The sequence below is a fragment of the Enhydra lutris genome, unplaced genomic scaffold (genome assembly GCF_002288905.1).
Source record: "Enhydra lutris kenyoni isolate GAN:26980312 unplaced genomic scaffold, ASM228890v2 scaffoldscaffold10, whole genome shotgun sequence".
NCBI classification, from domain to species: domain Eukaryota; kingdom Metazoa; phylum Chordata; class Mammalia; order Carnivora; family Mustelidae; genus Enhydra; species Enhydra lutris.
Window position 1 is genome coordinate 24,161,366 of NW_019154094.1, and position 22,650 is coordinate 24,184,015.

Below are 22,650 nucleotides of genomic sequence, written 5' to 3' on the forward strand. Positions count from 1 at the left end.
ACTGAGCCACCCAGGTTCCCAGTACGGCATCCTTTCTTTTTTCTTTTCTTTTCTTTTTTTTTTTTTTTAATTTATTTCTTTGACAGAGATCACGAGTAGGCAGAGAGGCCGACAGAGAGAGAGGAGGAAGCAGGCTCCCTGCTGAGCAGAGAGCCTGATGCGGGGCTCAATCTGAAGGCAGAGGTTTTAACCCACTGAGCCACCCAGGTGCCCCAACGGCATCCTTTCTTAATCAAAACTCTTCACAGTGTAGGGATAGAAGGTGCATACCTCAATATCATCAAAGCAATCTATGAATATCATTCTCAATGGAGAAAAACAGAGAGCTTTTCTCCTAAGGTCAGGAATACAGCAGGGATGTCCACTATCACCACTGTTATTCAACATAGTACTAGAAGTCCTAGCCTCAGCAATCAGAAAACAAAAAGGAATAAAAAGCATCTGAATTGGCAAAGAAAAATCAACTCTTTGCAGATGGTATGATTCTTTATGTGGAAAACCCAAAAGACTCCACTCCAAAACTGCCAGAACTCATACAGGAAATCAGTAAAGTGACAGGATAGAAAATCAATGCACAGAAATCAGTTGCATTTCTATACACAAACAACAAGTCAGAAAAAAGAGAAGTTAAGGAATCGATCCCATTTATAATTGCACCCAAAACTATAAGATATCTAGGAATTAACCTAACCACAGAGGCAAAGAATCTGTACTCAGAAAACTAAATTATTCATGAAAGAAATTGAGGAAGACACAAAGAAATGGAAAAGCTTTCCATGCTCATGGATTGGAAGAACAAATATTGTGAAAATGTCTATGCTACCTAAAGCAATCTACACATTTAATGCAATCTCCATCAAAATACCATTAATTTTTTTCAGAGAAATGGAACAAATAATCCTAAAATTTATGTGAAACCAGAAAAGACCCCAAATAGCCAGAGGAATGTTGAAAAAGAAAGCCAAAGTTGGCAGCATCATAATTCTAGACTTCAAGCTCTATTACAAAGCAGTCATCATCAAGACAGTATGGTACTGGCACTAAAACAGACACATAGATCAGTGGAACAGAATAGAAAGCCTAAAGATAGACCCTCAACTCTATGGTCAACTAATCTTTGACAAAGCAGGAAAGAATGTCCAATGAAAAAAAGACAGTCTCTTCAACAAATGGTGTTTGGAAAATTGGACAGCCACATGCAGAAAAAGGACCATGTCCTTACACCACACACAAAAATAGACTCAAATTGGATGAAAGACCTCAATGTAAGACAGGAATCCATCCAAATCCTTGAGGAGAACGGAGGCAGCAACCTCTTCAACCTCAGCTGTAGCAACTTTTTCCTAGTAACATTGCCAAAGGCAAAGGAAGCAAGGGCACAAATGAACTGTTGGGACTTTATCAAGATCCAAAGCTTTTGCCCAGCAAAGGAAACAGTCAACAAAACCAAAAGACAATTGACAGAATGGGAGAAGATATTCACAAATAACAAATCAGATAAAGGGCTAGTATCCAAAATCTGTAAAGAACTTATCAAACTCAACACCCAAAGAACAAATAATACAATCAAGAAATGCGCAGAGGACATGAACGGACATTTCTTGAAAGAACACATCCAGATGGCCAACAGACACATGAAAAAATGCTCAACATCACTCGGCATCAGGGAAATACAAATCAAAACCACAGTGAGATACCATCTCATACCAGTCAGAATGGCTAAAATTAAGAAGTCACAAAACGACAGAATATGGCGAGGATGTGGAGAAAAGGGAACCCTCCTACACTGCTGGTGGGAATGCAAGCTGGTGCAGCCACTCTAGAAAACAACATGGACATTCCTCACAAAGTTGAAAATAGAGCTACCCTACCCAGCAATTGCACTACTTGGTATTTATACTAAAGATACAAATGTAGTGATCCGAAGGGGCACATGCACCTGAATGTTTATAGCAGCAATGTCCACAATAGCCAAATATGGAAATAACCTAGATGTCCATCAACAGATGAATGGATAAAGAAGATGTGGTATATACATACAATGGAATACCATGCAGCCATCAAAAGAAATGAAATCTTGCCATTTGCAACGACGTGGATGGAACTAGAGGGTATCATGCTTAGCGAAATAAGTCAATCGGAGAAAGACAACTATCATATGATCTCCCTGATATGAGGGAGAGGAGATGCAACATGGGGGGTTAAGGGGGTAGGAGAAGAGTAAATGAAACAAGATGGGATTGGGAGGGAGACAAACCATAAGTGACTCTTAATCTCACAAAACAAACTGAGGGTTAATGGGGGGAGGGGGGTTGGGGGGGTGGGATTATGGACATTGGGGAGGGTATGTGCTATGGTGAGTGCTGTGAAGTGTGTAAACCTGGCGATTCACAGACCTGTACCCCTGGGGATAAAAAGATATTACATGTTTATGAAAAATAAAATTAAAAAAAAAAAAAAAAAGAAATGAAATCTTGCCACTTGCAACAACATGGATGGAACTAGAGGGTATTACGCTGAGCGAAAGAAGTCAATCAGAGAAAGACATTTATCATATGCTCTCCCTGATATGAGGAATTTGAGAGGCAAAGTGGGGGGTTTGCGGGGTAGGGAAGGAAAAAATGAAACAAGATGGGATCGGGAGGGAGACAAAGCATAAGAGACTCTTAATCTCACAAAACAAACTGAGGGTTCCTGGGAGGGTGGGGGTATGGAGAGGATGGTTGGGTTATGGACATCAGGGAGGGTATGTGAAATGGTGAGTGCTGTGAAGTGTGTAAGCCTGACGATTTACAGACCTGTACCCCTTAGGCAAATAATACATTATATGTTAATAAAAATAATCAATAAAAAAAAGTTAAGTGACAGATGGCTAACACAAAAGCTCTACAATCCTACTTATATTAAGCTGAAATGTATATTAAGGCAAAAGAAACTGATGACAGAAGTCGGGACAGCTATGTTACCTTTGGGGACAAAAGCAAAGAAGGAGAAACATGGAGCTGAAGTGCATTATTTGCTTCTGAGATGCTGGTTGTCTAAGTCTGCTCAGGCTGCTGTAACAAACTACCATAGATGGAGTGGTATGACAACAAACAGTTATTTTTCACAATTCTAGAGGCTACAAGTCCAAGAGGAAGGCACTGGCAGATTCAGTGTCTCTTGAGAGCCCACTTCCTGGTACAGAAATGGCCATAATCTAGATATACCCTCACATGGAGGAAGGGGTGAAGGAGCTATCTGGGGTCTCCTTTATAAGGGTATTACTCCCACTCATGAGGCTCCACCCTCATGATGTAATTATCTGCCAAAGGCCCTACTTCCTAATATCATCACTTTGGGGGTTAGGATTTCAACATACAAATGCTGGTGGGATGTAAAAATTTAGTCCTTAACACTGGTCATGTTCTATTTTGTGACCCAGCTGCCAGTTACATGGCTATGTTCACTTCGTTATTACTCATCAAGCTATATACTATTGATTTGCGTACTGTTCTGTATGTGGGTCATACTTCAAGAAAAATTTATTAAGAATTTTAAATGATACCATCATATAAAATTATTCCTCCTTTAAATGGGAAATGTATATGTGTATCTTAATTAATGTAATAAGCCACTCTCTGGTTAAATGTTCCCACCACAAAAAAGAAACTATAATTACAGAGCAGGATGGAAACTAACGCTATACTGTGATCATACTGCAACATACAGATGTATCAAATCAACACTTTATTCATCTCAAACTTCTAAGATGTTATATAATCAATTATATCTCAATTTAAAAATTTAAATAACGTTGAACTTCAAATCCAAAAAAAAAAAAAAATGAAGCAGCCCTCTGAGGTAATAAGTACTGTTATTATTTCATTTTATATAAATGAGGAAACTGAGATATATAGAAATAAAATTACGTGCTCAAGGTCCCACAAGCAGTAAGTGGTAAAGATGTGACTGGAACCTGGGCAGTCTGGCACCAGAGCCCCATTAAGAACACATTCCTTTTTGAACTAGTACTTAGGGCTTATGTAGAACATTTCTTCCTGGATATTTAAAGAGCTTTGAAAAAACACTATACGTTAATTATATTGCAACCGAAAATAATAATATTTAAAGAAATAAAAGTTAAAAAATAAAGAGTTTTGAAACATGACTCTGAGTTAGATCTAAACCAGAAGCATGGACATATCAGGAGCAGTGACTTCGTGACTGTCAATCATGCACTACTGGTTTCTGAAATCAGGCCTTCAGAGGGCAACAAATTTGTTTTACTTTGCCCAAAAGAGTTGGGGTGACTATTGAGATTCCTGTCAACTGTCTTCTCCTTTTATCCATTTGTGTAAGATGTTTTACATACTCCAGATGTCATTCGTACTCATTTTCTACACCTTTGGAATTCTAAGTTTAGAATTAGAAATAAAAGCCAAAGCATTTTTCAGGAAGACAAAAACTTAAGGATAATACTCTTCGGAGGGCTTTTCCATTAACTGTGTTCAAATTCTTTACAGATTACCACAAATACCCTACTTCTACTTCTTAGTTTACATGGTTTTTTACTCCTTAGGATTTACAGGATGCTAGTGCTTAGAATTCTGTATGGTAAAAACAATGGAGATCAGATCTATTATACCACCAGAAGAACACACTCTCTTCCCTTTCTCTCATTTCTAGCCCAACTTGAAAATAAGAAAATTTAAAAAGACTTAATGTGAATTCTGTTTTATAAGGGAGCTAGCTATCTTGAAGATTCTTGTTTTAGACAGTTTGGCAGAGGAGCTCTGTTTCGCATATATTACAATCAAATAAGGAACATATTAGTGATAAAGGCATTTGTGTTAGGTCTCAGTGCGTATCAGCATTTGGGCTAAGAGTCAAGCAAAATAAATATAAGTTTCAGCTCTATGGCTGATATTATGTGTATAAATATAGGTCAACCCATAATATTGTTCTTGAATGATAACATTTATAACATTTATTACTTGATCAATAGAATTGGTTCACACATATGATGAACAAGTAGTTGTTACTATCAGTTGATTCAAGTTTAACAACAGGCCTTTTGCAATTTTGGGTTTCAGTTAATTCAACTGACTAATCCTCACATCTAACAAGAAAATCAATACCTCTGTAATAATTAGCTTTGGGTTTTTGGGATTCTCTACTTCTGGGCAGCTCAATGGGGTTCTACCTGAAATAATTCCTGCTAGAACTACTATCAGTTTTCTTGCAAAATCAAGTCAATTCATCTATAGTATTTTTAAGTCTCTGTTCTCTGAAATCTGTTAAACAATGCCAGGATTGAAAATACCCATTACATTTCTATGCTTTCTTTCTGTCCAAATTTCAAGATTTGGAAAATTTACAGTGAGATGAGCTATGCATTCATTTTCCTGATATAGCATGAGAAAAATAAAATAACTCCCACATATCTTTCTCTATCCAAGATGACAGGCAATCTCAAAAAAGTTTAAATACTCTAAGCATTTGAAAATATTCCATAGGGTAAAATCAAAAATTTTTCAGAGACTGTTTAAAAAAAAAAAATGGCTCTGCAAGTGACTTTTCCTTCCCTTCCTGCATTTTTACAAAATTAAAATTCCAGATCAGCGGCTAAGAAAAGATATTCCAAAGAAAATGCAATGATTGTCCTGGTAGATTTACTCCCTCGATAGCTCTCTATTATTCTTAGCACCAAATTTCCGTAGACACTAAAAGTTCAGTATTTTATCACAGTTGCCCTGTTCTCTGAATACTTTGTGGTTCATGCACTTTAAAGAGCTGTGTGTTACTTATATCCATGGTATTTAGAGATTTCATTTTATAGGACACTCTTTGGGAGGAAAATGATTCTTTCCTTTAGTAAATAAGAAGGGGCGCCTAGGTGGCTTAGCCAGTTTAGCATCTGCCTTTGGACCAGGTCATGGCCCCAGGGTCCTAGGATGGAGCCCTTATCAGGCTCCCTGTTCAGTGGGGAGTCTGTTTTTCCCTCTCTCTCTAGCCCCTTTCTCTCACTCCTGCTCTCTCTGTCTGTATTTCAAATAAATAAATAAAATCTTTTAAAAAAGGAAAATAAGAAGAAGAAGGGTTAAATAAGTTAATGACTGGGAAGTCATTGATAAAATTCCTACTTAACCAATGAGAACAGGTACTTATATAAACAGAAAACCAACAGCAAACACTTTCTTCATGGCTGGGTGACTTCAGATTTTGATGACTCTGCTCCTCCTGGAAAGCACTGGAGAACTAAAGATTAGCAGCTGATAATACCCTACCACTTATTTTGTGAATCAGAAGGACAAGAGTGAGCAAAAATGTAAGGTGAGCAACCATCTGAGTCATAATGAAAACAGACAAGCATACTACTAATGTAAAACAAAATTTCATATATGTGAACCAAAAGACTATTGTTGGTACACTTATTAATGAGAAGCTTCCATATTAAGTTCAGACCACATTTCTTTAAAAAGAAATCTGGTCTCATTTTCATTTATGATTTTCCTAGTGATGGTTCACATTTCCCCGGTCTTCAGCTATATTAAGAAACCAAGAGAATGTCTCAGATACTCTAACAGTATCAAGATAATGATTCTCAAAGTCTAAAGTCAAATGGCGGTGGCACAGACACTACCTCACAGAACAGTAAAGGGAAGTAAATGATATATATAATTCATTCAAAACATGTTAGGCTTCTCCTTGTCATAAATGTCCATCTAAGCCTTGTTGTCATAGACAAGTGAGTACCAGCAGTTGAAACAAAGCATATGGGTATTGAACTTGAAAAGAATTTACTGAAGCCCTACTATGTGCTAGCATGGGTGTGATAGCTATATTATAGGCTCATAAAGCAACATTCTATGCTAGCTAGCACATATTACACACGATGAAAATTAAAAAGCACACGGAAGAATGTGAGGTCATTACTTTCTAGTGACATACAGTTTTGTAATCCTTTAATTTTCTTTTGTCTCCAACTGTATGATAACACTTGCAGCATGTTATGGAAGGTGTCAGAAACTGGGTCCTCTAAGTCACGTAAGGGCAGGACTAATTGCTTCAGTAAACATTACTCAAATAATGTTTCATGCCAACCAATGTTTCACTGTCTGGTGCACTCCCCCTTTTTTATTCCCTCCTGTCTCTCAGAACTTTGGAAGCACAGCATCTGAAATAAAATCTGGAGGCACTTACAAGCCTTTCACCTAAAATGGGTAAACCAGTGTATACTCCAAGCAGATATAAAGCAGGATTTGCATCTGCAGCTGCGACATAGAGGTGTTGGCTTATCACCACTGAGCAGGAAAACGGCAGTTCTTGACTGGGAAAAATCAGAACATTACGCACTCCCCCCTACAAAGACAGAGGTTACCTTAGGATCGGCGGTCAGCAGTTTGAAAGCTTGATACACTTGAGCTTCCTTTACGCCACCACCAAGATCCAAGAAGTTGGCTGGCTTCCCACCATTCAGGAAGATAATGTCACAAGTAGCCATGGCTAGTCCAGCACCGTTCACTAGGAAATGTAAATGGCACACAAGACAGGATGAATTTGGCAACACGAAAGGGCGCATGAACCATTTCCTTCCCCCATGACACCAAAGAGAGCCCTGTCTCTCCCAGGTCAATCTGTCCTGCCTGGAACCAGATAAATTCATGGACTTTTAGGACAAATCAGGAAATGTGCACACGAAGCATAAAGAAAACAAAACAAAAACCTGGGAATATGAAGACAAACTGTATGTTTGTTGAGAAGCTAAACCAATCTGGGAAACAGATAAAAGGGAGAAAGGTTTACATCATTAATTTAGGCTAGTAGAAGAGGGAGTTTTGGGTTCTGGAAAAAAACAACAGAACTCAAGAGAACCAAGGAAGGCTGTAAGAAGTTGCATGGGTCTGTGAATTACCTTCTTTTAATATCCTTCAAGAGACCCAAGTAAAAAATGGAATTTAATTTTTTGCTTGCTGAGAATATGATCTTTTGAATGTAGCATCCCTCTGGGGTTGAGCCACAGGGGTCCCCACTTCAATAGGGCTCCATACTTTTCTACACTCAGTGCAACCACGTGTGTTATAGGTTAATGTGGATTAACTTAGAAAACAAATGAATAAAGGATAGCATCAAAATAATATTCTTATCCTTCTGTTCCTTCTCCAAATTAATAAAAGAAATGTTCACTAGTAACCTGATCACTAAAACTAGAACTGAAATGTGCTTACTCTTAGGGGCTTTTTTTTTTTTTAAAGAAAATAAAGAAAAAAAAAAAAAGAAGAAAATAAATAAAGAGTTTTAACACTGCAATTCTTATTTTCCAGAGCTGAGTTTTATTGACCAGTTGTACTTCTTTGGCTTCTTATACTTAATTACATGAAATTATTTTCCTTAGGTTAGAAAGGGGGGGAAAAAAAAAAAAAGCAGACCTCCTGAACATAGCAGAAACTCTCAAGGTAAAATATACTTCACTTTTTCTGACCCTTGAATTCCCCAGACAATCCTGTGAACTGCGACTAATTTAATTAAGTTCGGGTGACTACAATAAAAATGGTTTATATACGATCTTAAAACAATTTGAAATGTGTTAATCGTCGCTTTTGAGGCTGCTAACTTGGTCAAATCATGCATACTCCCACAGAGGCTACAAAGAATCTGTATTTAATTTGTTCTAAACACACCATTATATCATACTCCTTTCTAAATGCCTACAAATATTGAGAGCACATTAGCTTATCAAGATCAGAACAATGTGAGTGATCTGGTACATTACAGTTATTACTCTGATACAAAGCAAGAGCTTTTGGTTATCACTTGTAATTAGATGTCATTTTCTATTGTATGGCTCAGCAGACTACTGGATGAGGTCTGTTCAATTCTGAATATAATAATCCTGTTGGTTTAATGAGCTACAAATCTTTTTTAATTCCATTAAGATTAAGACCTCAGTTTCCAGTGCAATGAATTGGTTCCACCAGAAACACAGATGTGTATAAATCTTAGCTCTATAAGCTGTGGACAATAACAGAAATTGTATTGCCTCTATAGGCTCATTCTTATCTCAGCTGAATAAGCCATTTTCACAAATTTAGATGAGTATGATAAAATCAATTGTTTTATTAATAAACTGGATAATGGATTAAACATTTTATCATTTGGTTATTATAAAAGCTGAAACTACAGTATAATGATTCAAGTATATGTTCTCTTCTACTTCCTCTGAGAAATTTTATCTTAAAACCAAATTTCAGAAGAGTTCCTAGCATATTAACACTGATTGGAGAAGCAAGGATTTTGATTTTTATTAAGCAAAATTTAACTGAGATGTTTTAAAATAGTATTTCTCAGCTGGGGTGATTTTGCTTACCAGAAGGTATTTGCCAGTGTTTCATGACAACTCTGGTTGTAACAAGGGGGGTGGAGGTGTCCAGTGGCACATAAAGATCAGGGACACTGCCAAATATCTCACAAAGTATAGGACAGCCTCCCATTGTAAAGAATTTTCCCACCCCAATTGTCAATAGTGTCAGACTTGAGAAACCCTGCTTTAAACCAGTGACCACTGGGCAAAATGAACATTGGGAAGAAACTCAGAAACTGTTTCCCAAGACTTTTGGGCTACAGAAACTCCTATTTCCACTAGCTACTGGGAAATACCATTTCAGAAAGGTTCAGAAATCTGGACTACTTAAAATTCTGCAAAAATCCACAAATCATGCCTTTGATAGAACTACATTCTTACCAAAGCAGGCAATGTTCCCGTCCAGTCCTATATATTTTAGATCATATTTGGCAGCTTCGTTTTCAATGGGTTCATTCTCTGATTTGTCATCCATGGCAAATATGTCCTTTTGTCGGAATTCTGCATTGTCATCAAAGTTTATCTTTGCATCAAAACAGACAACTAAATAAGGGGGAAAAAGGCACAAACATGAATATCTCTTAAGGGTATACAAATTAGTTCCCTAGGCTGGCAGGCACAGAAGAAAGAAAAATAAGATTCTGTCATTTTTCTCTCAGGAGAGGGACAGGAGAAGCTGTTACAGCTTTCTTGATTTTAAGCTTTAGGGCTACAAGGACAAATTTGGTGGCATAGTCCCTGTTCTCATTACATTCTAAAAAAGAGCACAGTAACCTATACCTGTTGGTCTCTGTTTAATAAAATAATAATATAAGTTGTGGTCACCCATGAAAAGTTATAGGCTGTCAAAAAAATAAATAAAAGCTATAGACTGCCACATCTACATACAGCTTTGATTTGCCATTTTTATTACATTTCTTATTTTTAGTATATAGCCACTAATCATCGCTTCTACCTTTTGTGCAAAGAGAAACTAGATAATAATGCTTAAACCCACTGTCCTCTGCTACAAAGAGAAATTCTATTTAATCAGTATCCTCACCAATATTTCTGAAAGATTTAATGCAAAGAACACCGGGTTAGAATCAAATAGTTTTTTATTTGATCCTTAACTAAGTCTGTAAATTGATAAAAAAAAAATAAATAATAACCTACTTCCTCTTTGGGTCTCAGCTTTCTTATTTAGAAAATGGAAAAAACAATCCCTAAACTAGCTGATATACTTCCTTTGGGATCAGCTCAAACTAGGACCATCAACCTGATGTGTACACGATACGACTCTTTTGATCCAAGTTATAAAACACTAAGAGACTGAGACAGATGAGACATGGTAGAAGTTGGCCAGGCATTACCAGCACTACTGTCTCTCGTCTCCGGTGCAGGTAGAAATCTCCCACTCTCTCAATGGCCAAGAGCACTGGACACAGTTGAAAATAACCGAGTGATACGGATGCACCGAGGGAAGAGCATTTTCTTTGGTTTACAAGATATCTCCTATATGAACTCTCAGGGAGAGATTGCAGTGAGGAGTGGTGATATGCAGGTTTCTGGGATCTGACCCCATTTATTATATCCCTTTGGGGATTAGTTGTCCACGATGACATTCCATTCTAACCTTCTTTTACTCTACTTCAGATTGATAGACAGGGATCTTTGACTTAGACTTTAGAGAAATGACCCATTCTGCTCCAGCATGGCTGAAAGGCACCTTCTTCTTCGAAGAGAAGCAACTTGGAATAATTCATTCAAAAGCAATGACCGTGGTCTGTTAATCCCATTTGCTTACAAAGACGAGAAAATACTGTCACATTACAACATCCTAAAGTTACACACCCTTTCTAGAGATTTTATACAAGGGGCTCTCTACCACAAAAATGAAGCACTTTGGTACAAATCTATACAGAACTGGCATTTTAACATCTAAGAATACTTAGCATAAATAAAAACCCAAACCACAAATTATTTAAAGTAGCACTGACTGGCAAGAGAGGATCTTATATAGAAGTTAATGTCTGCCAGAGTCCTTAGTCTTGCCACAAAATGTCCAACCGCTTTACCCACACACTGTGAACACACGGAGCAAATGAGTTTTTTTTACTGTCCAGAATACTGCAATCTTCATGATGGAATCCTACAATTACCAAAGGAATTGGCCAATGTTCTCTGCTTGCTACAGGGCATTTTGTCAGCAGTTAATGACTGGTATAATAATCAATAGGAAAGCAACTTCATTCTTGGCTTTCCACTAGGTTTATAAATAAATTTTAATTAACTTATTAGTAATTATAGCTTCTCTGTTACTCACAGGCAAGACTACTTGTAACCGACACCTTCAAAATGGGCAAAGGCTATATCAAATTGACTTCCTGACTGAAGAGTTTCAAATAAAAGAATTCTTGGTCAAGATCAATAAACTAGTAAATCAAAATAGGTCCAGGCTGATCTTTGCCCCTTACACAGACTACAGTTCCAAGCTACTTGAGAGAACAAAATTAACGGATATGCATGCGAAGATCAGAAGGCAGCCCCACCTACCCTCTGCAAAGCCAGATTTACAAAAGACGCTTTTTCCTGCAGTATGATGTATATGCCGAGGACAGAAATGAGTGCATTATTTGGGGGAAACCTGAGAATTAAATCAGAGCTTAGAGATGGTAATATAGGATAAAAGGGGTGCCTACAGGTGGAAATCAAGGTGCACCTACAGGTATTAGACTTGTGGGATAAATGACCTCTCTGTTGTTCCCTCTTTGTAAAGAAAACTAAACGGCATAACGAGGCCAGTGTACGTTATATCCTAGTGCTTTGGGAAGTAACGGACACTATGCATGTAGGAAGCGAGGGGACTCAGGAATTAAGAAGGGTGACCCAAAACTGAACTGTCACCCTCAAAGCCTTACTCTTTTTATGTGGGTGGAACCCAGGGAGAGTAAAACACCTTAAGGAGGTACAGGGACTCCTTCAGACACATATTTGTCACACCTGCTCAATATTTTCAAAGGAGTCCCAAACATACAAAGTGCTTTCCTGCCTCAGTATCTCAGTGTATAACGCTGTATGACCCGGATGTTTTCCCTTGAACGTCACCACTTAGTGAACTCTGGCATCAAACCACCTGGGTATGAATGACAATTCGGACACTTTAGAGTCAGGTAGCTGTCATCACCTCTCTTAAGCCCAGCGGCCTGGTCTATAAAATGAAAGCCAGAGTATTTTCTACTGCGTGGTGTTGGTGTGCAAAGCGGGAACTGCGTGCAAAGCCCTCGGCAGCCCAGACACTGGCCATTAAACCACTCCAGACACTGGCCATTATACTCAGCTTCCCAATGCTGCAGCCCAGGCCATAGCCTTGTCCAATACTACAAATGACCTGTCCTTGGTCCCATTCCCTTATAATCCTAGACTTCTGTTTACAGTGAATCTAAACTAATGCCTCCTGGAGTTTACAGATGTACAGATTACCTGTGATTTTCAGTGAAATGCCATGTTCAGAATATGTAAGAATTTCCCATGGGAAGGATTTTTAGGGTTAGCATTTCAGGCAGTGTGACTGGTCGAGAAGAAGATTTTAGCCTAAAGGTTGAGGGTGGAAGAGATGCCTTTGATGACCCTCAAATCACACCACACCTTTCCATAAGGCCCAGGTGGCTAAAGATTGGTACAAAACAGCCCCAAATGAAAATCTCAGTCCGGTTGTGGCAAAGTATAGTCCTTGGGACAGCTTGCTGTCTATTTTCCTAAATAGGGTTGGACTGGAATACAACCACGTCCATTCGTTTACATATTTCTATGGCTGCTGTCCCAAGGCAACAGCAGAGATGACTCATAATTGAGACTCTATGGTCCTTTACAGAAAAAAGACGGCCAATTCCTACTAAGTCACACTTCTCATGTTGTAATAGTCACAGGTATCATACTTATTACAGTGAAAGAGAAACTTAGGAAAGTGTATCTAATGGCATGAAAAAAAAAGCATAAGGGACGAAATAAAAAGTTGCAGCTTGCACAAAAGGAGTAGATTAATCCTTGAATATCGATTCACTCTTATATGCTTATTCCCCCCTGTAAGACCTGTCCAAGTACACTTTTAGAATGAGGGTGTTAAAAATGGATTGATGGCTATGTCAACAGTGGGGCAATAAAATAAACTTGCTTGCTCAAACCTTAGCTTTTTCATTTATTAAAACAACAAACTACACGAAAATGTATTTTTCAAGGTACCGAACTTGGTTCAGACATAAGATATTCAATGTCACATTAATGAAACCTCAATTCTATACAAAATTCATCTTAAACAAAGGCCATTCTGTGTACAAAGTGGGTGAAAAAACATACCTATTAATATTTATAAAACAATTTTCACCATCAAAAGCACATTGTTACATGCTTGATAGATTATACAAATGAATTTTCCTTCTGAACAAATATCAAAGACAGCTGCGGTGCTTATATTCATAGGGAGTTTTGTTTTTTTGTTTAGTGGTGTGGGATTCTGTGAGCTGCTAATTCACCAACCTAGATGAAGAACCTGACTGGCAGTTAGCAGCCTCTGACCCTAGAGTTTTAACAGAAGAATGTGCTACAGAATTAAACAAAAGAAAAATACATTTCAGAGGGGAGACTCACACATAAAAGAAACATAAAAACAGCAGGAAATAAGATTGTCATAATTAGTTTGAAAAATAATCTGTCTTCAAGCAATGTACTGCATTTGATTTGTGATAAATAACCATAATATGCTATTGAAATGCACCTTGCTGTGATGGCCTTAAAATGCTGATACTTTCAAATTAGTCCCAGTTTCCATTAAATATTGATGTTCCAAGAGTTGTATACTTTTTAGAACTTTTTTTTGAGTTGCTGCAAAAGAGAAAATAGATGTGAGGCGGGAGGGGGATTCGGGTGAAGGTAGAGAACTGAAAATGTTCTTGAAAATAGAGTCTTGTGTATAAAGAGAGAAACAGAGAGAAACACCCACCAACAACATGGGCACTTGCTAACACGAAGCAACAGGGTGGCTATTTAGGGAAATTAATCTGAAGCAAGAGGGATCTGATGTGCGAGTTAACTTTGGATCACTCAGCCTTAGTTCTCATGGAGTCTTGGCCAGGTAGTCACTGTTTTAAATTGGGTTTCATTCCAATAACTTGGTGAATGGATTTGGGCTGAGCAGGAATTCTTAATCTTGGGACTACTGGTAGGTTAGGTGAGATCATTATCTACTGGGGATAGGGGTGTGCTGTGTACTGTAGGATGTTTAGCAACATCCCTGGCCTCCACCCACAAGAGGCAAGTAGCATCCTGCACAGCCAGTTGTGATAAACAAAAATGGATATTAATGAGACTCAGTGTTGTGATCACATGCAATCACTGTGTTGTGTACCTGAAACTAATATAATGCCATATGTCAGTTATACCTCAATACAAAAAAAAAAAAAGTCAGTTGACATTGCCAAACATCCCCTGAGGGGACGATATGTCTACCCTCCTCATTGAGAAACACTATTTTAGAGACACCAAGTCTGGCTGAAAGTGGGAAGAAATGGAATAGAGCATAAAATCTCACAGCGGCTTGTAAAACAGATGAATGAACGGATAGGTAGATAAATAATGATAAAGAAAACCCTGCTTTAATTAAAGGTTTTTTAAAAAAATTTATTTAAGTAATCTCTGCACCCTCAAACTCATGAACCTGACTGAGATCAAGAGTCGCATGCTCTTCCGACTGAGCTAGCCAGGCACCCCAAGAAAACCTTGCTTCTAACTTGGTCACATATTTTTGTTTTTAAGATTTTGTTTATTTGACAGAGAGAGATTGAGCACAAGCAAGGGGAGTGGGAGAGGGAGAAGCAGGATCCCTGCTGAGCAAGGAGAACTTGGCCACATGTTTAATGAATTAATTCTGGCAACACAACTGGACAAGCAAGGAAAAGAGTTAATTTCTCTTTGACTATTTAATTAACAGCTTATTTTCATTTCAATAAAATGTAGACCATTCTGGTAGACATGTGACTCTATCCCTTTTTCCATTGAGAAACTGTCTTCTCTTATACATGTGATTCCAGCTCAGTGGCTGGCCTAAATACAGATATGGGATCCAAGTAGGGCCAATCAGAATCATTTGAAAAGATTGCTGCGTGGTTGCCGGAGGAGAATGATGAAAAATGGGAACCATCTTAGCTGTCCCTCCAGAGAGCCTGGCCGACAAAAAAAAACAATTCAGAGGCAACCGGGCTAGAAGATCAGGGCTTCATGACCTAAACCAGCCCACTCCCTGTTATATGAGGAAAGTAAGTATCCTTACCTGACCTGGAAGCTTCTTAACAAAAACTAGACTGATGTTAGGTTTTTGTCACTAACAACCATTATAATTCTAACAGTTACTAAATTACATACAGTCAATAGTGCCAAATTTTATTCTTTGAATCAAATTATTAATCACATTGTTAAAAATAATTCTGGGGCTGCATTTGTTTCGCCATATTAAAAATTTCCCATAGGTGACCAAGTAGCATAGATGTTATCAAGATTGTTGTTCTTCATCCAACTGAGTATTATCTGTTGTGCAACTATATGACCAGTCAAGTGGATTTAAAAAAAAATATTCCTCATTAACCAATGGAAAACAGAAGAAACTCTTTTCAAAAGAAGCTTTGCAATAGAGAAGTTTAAAATAAAAATGTTTATTTTTTTTAAAGATTTTATTTATTTATTTGACAGACAGAGATCACAAGTAGGCAGAGAGGCAGGCAGAGAGAGAGGGGGAAGCAGGCTCCCCGCTGAACAGAGAGTCCGATGCGGGGCTCGATGCCAGGACCCTGGGATCATGACCTGAGCCGAAGGCAGAGGCTTAACCCTTTGAGCCACCCAGGCACCCACATAAAGTAAAAATGGTTAGTGTGATACCAAGCTCCTTAAACTTCTAAATTAAGTCATTATTAAATCAAATTTTAATGTGAAATGTTATATGCTCTGCTCTTACTGATCTAAATGGAAAAAAATTAAATATTCACATTATAAATATTAAGATTATTAATACTGTTAGGATACAAATGACTTTTTTTTACAACTTCTAAATAAAGGATTGCTTTAGGGGATTGTGACAATGATGAAGATCAATTTATACATTTGGTCATTAATCACCGTTTCCTAGTTGGGTTTAATTTGACTACTGCTCATTAGAGTTATAAACCAACACACTCATTTAATTGTGATTATAATTCAATAGCTGAACTTTTATGGTACAATGAACAAATTAATAGCTAAAGATAATTTTGCTCTTAAAAATATCACATAAGACTTATGCTTTAATGAACCAAATACACAGAATGTATTTTATGATGATTCCTTCAAAAAAGCTCAAGAATTTTCCTTTTTCTTGATAATTAAAAAGAAAACTTCTGATTTGATGAGGTTTTGCAAATACATTCTAGGAAAAGTTTTTTGCACCCTTATTGTCTGCATCAGAGTGCAGTCTGTGACTGACAATTTACCAAAGGTTTGGATCAAAGTAGTATTACAGCCTGACTTTTAACCAATTCTTTGGCTGAATTTCCTTTTTAAATACGAAATAATCAGGTCACTTGTGAATACTAGTTTGAAAAGCAAACCATGACTCTGAAGAACTTATACTCAACTTCCCTCCCTTTTGTTTCTTGGATTTAATTAATAGCCACTCGATGCAGCATGAATTCTGACGAATTTCTACTTAGCTGGAAACTACGTATAGGTCACTCTGATAAAAATAAATTACTAGCGGGGCGCCTGGGTGGCTCAGCGTGTTAAAGCCTCTGCCTTCGGCTCAGGTCATGATCTCGGGGTCCTGGGATGGAGCCCCGCGTCGGGCTCTCTGCTCGGCAGGGAGCCTGCTTCCCTTCCCCCCTCTCTCTCTGCCTGCCTCTCTGCCTACTTGTGATCTCTGTCAAATAAATAAATAAAATCTTTAAAAAAAACTTACTAGTTTAAGAGAAAAAAGGTAAAATAGCAGTCTGGCATATAAAAATCAACACACACTGCACTGAGAGAGACACAGGTTCAAATCCCAGCTCCAGTAATGGGATACCTATGGAAGAGTCACATTAATTTTTAATCTTCTATAAAATGGAGACAATAACTCCACACTTTTTGGGATTGCTACAAGTAATAGGAAAGAATATATATAAAAGCTTATCACAGTATGTGTCCTATGAGTTCAAAACAGTTTTCTTCCACTTCACTTCTTCTCTATATAAAGTACTAATGATTTTATAGTCAAACAGAATTTTTAAAATATTTATGAATAAAAGGTAGTTTGCTTACAAATAACCTACCACAGATATTTATCTGGTGGTCACTTGTACAAACCATGAAATATATTATTTTCAATGGCTTCCTAAACATTACTATTCGTCGGTCCTAACCTGAAATTTAAAAAAATAACAAAAAACAAAAAATAGACAAATAGATTGAAATCCATACCTTTTCTGGATTACTCCCTTTTTTTACAGCTATCATCTAGTTTGAATTTTTTAAAAAAAATTTTAATTTTTTTAATTTATTCATTTGAGAGAGCGCATGCGAGGGAGCAAGAGCACCAGCAGGGAGAGGGGGAAGCAGACTCCCCAAGGAGTAAGGAGCCTGACATGGGGCTTGATCCCAGGCCCCTGAGATCATGACCTGAGCTGAAGGCAGATGCTTAACGGACTGAGCCACCTAGTTGCCCCTAATTTAACTGTTTTTAAGTGAAAATGGAGAATTTATTAGACAAATACAGGGGTCTCCACCAGAAATGCCACAAGACTCATGGAAGAAGATCAGGACTGTCTTTCATTAGTTCAAGTGCAATTGGTGACGATTATAATTTTAAGCAAAGTCTTAATTTTTTTTTTTTTAAAGCCATGGGACATGGGGAATAGCTTTTAATTTTTTTTTAAGATTTTATTTATTTATTTGACAGACAGAGATCACAAGTAGGCAGAGAGGCAGTCATAGAGAGAGAGAGGGGGAAGCAGGCTCCCCGCTGAGCAGAGAGCCTGATGCAGGGCTCGATCCCAGGACCCTGAGATCATGACCTGAGCTGAAGGCAGAGGCTTTAACCCACTGAGCCACCCAGGCGCCCCAAAGCCTTAATTTTTGTATGAAGTTTTATTTTTTTTTTGTTTTTACTTTCAATGTCCATTATCTTATTTGATTTTCAGAAGGATAAGAAATAATAATATAATCATAGCTAATGCTTTTGTACCTCTTACCATCTGCCAAGCCTTGTTGTAGGAACATTAATTATTCCCAGAACAATCTTCTAAGGTAGGTACTATTATTATTGTCCCCATTTTGTAATTCCAGTATAGCTAACATACAGTGTTATATTAGTTTCAGGTGTACAATACAGTGACTTGACAGTTCTATACATTACTCAGTGCTCATCACAGTGAGCAGACTCTCAATCCCCTTCACCTATTTCATGTATCACCACCCACACACACACATACACTGACCTCCCCTCTGGCAACCACCAGTTTGTCCTCTGTATTTAAGTGTCTATTTTGTTTGTCCCCTTTTTGTTGTTATTTGTTTTCTATCTTAAATTCCACATATGAGTGGTATCATACGGTATTTGTCTGACTTATTTTATGTAGCATGATACACTCTAGATCCATTCATGTTGCTGCAAATGGTAAGATTTCATTCATTTTTATGACTGAGTCATATTTCACAGTGTGCGTGTGTGTGTGTGTGTGTGTGTGTACAGACCACTTCTTAATCCACTCATTTATAGATGGGTACTTGGGTTGCTTCCATATATCTTGATTATCATGAATAATATAGCAATGAATGTAAGGGTGCATATATATTTTTGAATTAGTGCTTTCATTTTCTTTGGGTAAATAAATATCCAGTAATGAAATTCCTGGGTCATATGATAATTCTATTTTTAATATTTTGAATAACCTCCATACTGTTTTCCATGGTAGCTGCACCAGCTTACACTCCCACCAACAGTGCACAGGGGTTTTTTCCACATCCTTACAAACATTTCTCATGTTTTTTATTTTAGCCATTCTGACAAGTATGAAGTGATATCTCCTTGGGGTTTTGATTTGTTTCCCTGATGAAGAATATGTTTAACATCTTTTCATGTGCCTGTTGGCCATCTGTATGTCTTCTTTGGAAAAATACCTATTCATGTCTTCTGCCCATTATTAATTGGTGTTGAGCTGTATAAGTACTTTATATATTTTGGATATTAACCCCTCATCAGATATATCATTTACAAATATCTTCTCCCATTCGTTGGTTGTCTTTTTGTTTTGTTGATGGTTTCCCTTGCTGTATAAAAGCTTTTCATTTTGATGTAGTCCCAATAGTTTATTTTGGCTTTTGTTTCCCTTGCTTCAAGAGACATATCTAGAAAAATGTTGCTACAGCCAGTATCAGAGAAATTACTTCATGGGCTCTTTTTTAGGATTTTTATGATTTCAGGTATCACATTTAGATTTTTAATCCATTTCAAGCTTATTTTGGTGTAAGGTGTAAGACTGTGGTCAAGTTTCATTCTTTTGCATAGAAGTTATCTGGTTTTCCCAACATCATTTGTTGAAGAAACTGTCTTCCCATTGCATTTTCTTACCTCCTTTGTCATAAATTGACTGTATAATCATGGGTTTCTGTTCCATCGATCTGTGTATTTATTTTTGTGCAAGTGCCATATTGTTTTGTTTACTATAGCTTTGGGTTATATCTGGAAATCTGGGATTGTGATACTTCCAGTTTTGTTCTTTCTCAAGATTGCTTTGACTATTTAAGGACTTTTGTTTCTCCATACAAATTTTAGGAATATTTGTTAGAGTTCTGTGAAAAATGCTGTTGGTATTTTAATAAGAACTGCGTTATATCTGTAGATTGCTTTGGGTATGTGGACATTTTAACAATATTTGTTGTCCCAATTCATGAACATGGAATGAATATCTTTTTCCATTTATTTGTATCATCTTCAACTTCATTCAACAATGTTTTGTAGTTTTATTTTTTTAAAGATTTTATTTATTTATTTGACAGGGAGAGAGATCACAAGTAGGCAGAGAGTCAGGTAGAGAGAGAAGGGGAAGCAGGCTCCCCACTGAGCAGAGAGCCCGATGCGGGGCTCGATCCCAGGACACTGAGATCATGACCTAAGCCGAAGACAGCAGCTTAATCCACTGAGCCACCCAGGCGCCCCAATGTTTTGTAGTTTTTTTTGAGTACAGTACCTTTCACCTTGTTGGTTAAATTCATTCCTAGGTATTTTACTATTTGGTGCAATTATAAATGAAATTATTTTCTTAATTTCTCTTTCTGCCATTTCATTATCAGTGTATAGGAATGCAATGGATTTCTCTATATTGATTTCATTTCCTGCTACTTTACTGAATTCCTTTATCGGTTCTAGCAGTTTTTTGGTGGAGTCGTATTTGGGTTTTCTATGTGTAGTATCATGTCATCTGCAAATAGTGAAAGTTTTACTTCTTCCCTTCCAATCTGGATTTCCTTTCTTTTTGCCTCATTGCTGTGGCTAGGACTTCCAGTACTCTGTTGAATAAAACTGGTGAGAGGACATCCTTGTCTTGTTCCTGATCTTATAGGTAAAGCTCTCAATCTTCCACCACTGAGTATGGTATTAGCTATGGGTTTTTCAGAGATGATCCTATTATGTTGAGATATGTTCCCTCTAAACCTAGTTTGTTGAGGGTTTTTATCATAAATGGATGTTGTACTTTGTCAAAGTACAAAGTACTTTTTCTGCATCTATTGAAATGATCTTAAGGTTTTTATCCTTTCTTTTATTGATGTGATGTATCATACTATTTAATTTACAAATATTGAACTACTCTTCTGTCCCAGGAATAAACCCCACCTGATCATGGTGAATGATCTTTTTAATATATTATTGAATTTGGTTTTCTGGTATTTTATTGATGATTTTTGCATCTATGTTCATCAGCGATATTAGCCTGTAATTTGTTTTTTTTTGGTGGTATCTTCATCTGTTTTTTGTGTCAAGGTAGTGCTGGGCCTCACAGAATAAATTTGGAAACCTTCCTTCCCTTTCTAACTTTTGGAATAGTTTGAGACAAATAGGTATTAACGATTATTTAAAGGTTTGATAGGATTCACCTGGGAAGCCCTCTGGTCCTAAACATTTTTTTTGTTGGGTGTTCTTCCTGGATTACCTGAGAAGAGGACCTATATCTTATTAATGTCAGGGACTGGTCTGTTTTGTGCCTGACATTGAATGCATACACAAACACCAGTCACTTCACTGTACAAGACAGTTATCATTTTTACCACTCTTTTGGATTAAAAACAAAAAAAAACCAAACTCTAAGGCTTAGCCCAGGTCTGAGGCCAGGATATGGCAGGTCCAGAATTTGAACACAGTCCCCTTTGTAAAGCACCATACTGTGCCCACCTTGGCCTGCAACTTGGTTGTACTTGCACAGAGCAGATCACCCAATTTACCCAATGGTAAATTTGTGTTCACTGATGGCCCACAACATGCTAGACAGCATACAAGACACTGGGGGTGAAATGTGCTAAAAAAGATAAGGTCCGTGGAACTTCCATTACATGTATCCCAGTCCTAACCACATGATACCCCACCCTCTACCACCAAACACACATACATTCACAAGCTTTTACTATCAAATTAATAGGAACTGATCGAATACCAGCTTTCAAGCATTTTCAGCTCCCTAAAAGCAGGTGCATTCATTACACTCCAATGCAGAGGCTTCTGTTCCTACCCAGGATTTTACCTCAGTATAAGCAAGAAAGGCCCTGGAAAAACAAGGGAGTGTCGGTGGATGGATGTTTCTAAATAAAATAAGAAGGCGCTTCCCCTGAGGCCTGCATGGTGATGCAAACCAACTCCAGGGCTGACGTATTCAACTGCACGACAGGAGTGTCTGAGACCACGGCCGAAAGTAAATTAATGAAATGAATGCAAAGCTGCTGCTACAGTCTTTTGTCCAATTTAATTAATAGTTTGCATAAATAATCATATTCATTTGTTATTATTGTTCTTGCTGGTGGTTTTTTTTTGTTTGTTTTTTTCTTTTTCTTTTTTTGGTTACCTTGTCCTTCTGGAGTTTCACCAAAGGGATTCACTTCCACTTGAGTTGCATCAATTTTCAGGAAGAGATTGTACAGCTTCTTAATTTGATCTGCAGCCTAAATGGGATCAAGTATAATAAAATTACACCAAAGCAGTAAAAGAACATTTATTTTGCTGGATTAATGAAACCTTAAAAATAACAAGTCATGTCTTTACGTTCAGGAAGGTTTTCTGAAGG

At 37.5% G+C, this 22,650-nt stretch overlaps 1 protein-coding gene across 1 annotated transcript in view; it reads right to left on the reverse strand.

Moving 5' to 3' along the window:
• Positions 1-22,650, reverse strand: part of LOC111144203 (succinate-CoA ligase GDP-forming beta subunit) — a 272,842-nt gene that overhangs the window by 101,284 nt on the left and 148,908 nt on the right. The window contains exons 7-9 of the mRNA XM_022498414.1: positions 22,432-22,528; positions 9,725-9,886; positions 7,364-7,506 (exon numbers count right to left, since the gene is read on the reverse strand). Coding sequence (XP_022354122.1) covers positions 7,364-7,506; positions 9,725-9,886; positions 22,432-22,528 — 402 coding nt within the window. The remainder of the gene's footprint in view (positions 1-7,363; positions 7,507-9,724; positions 9,887-22,431; positions 22,529-22,650) is intronic.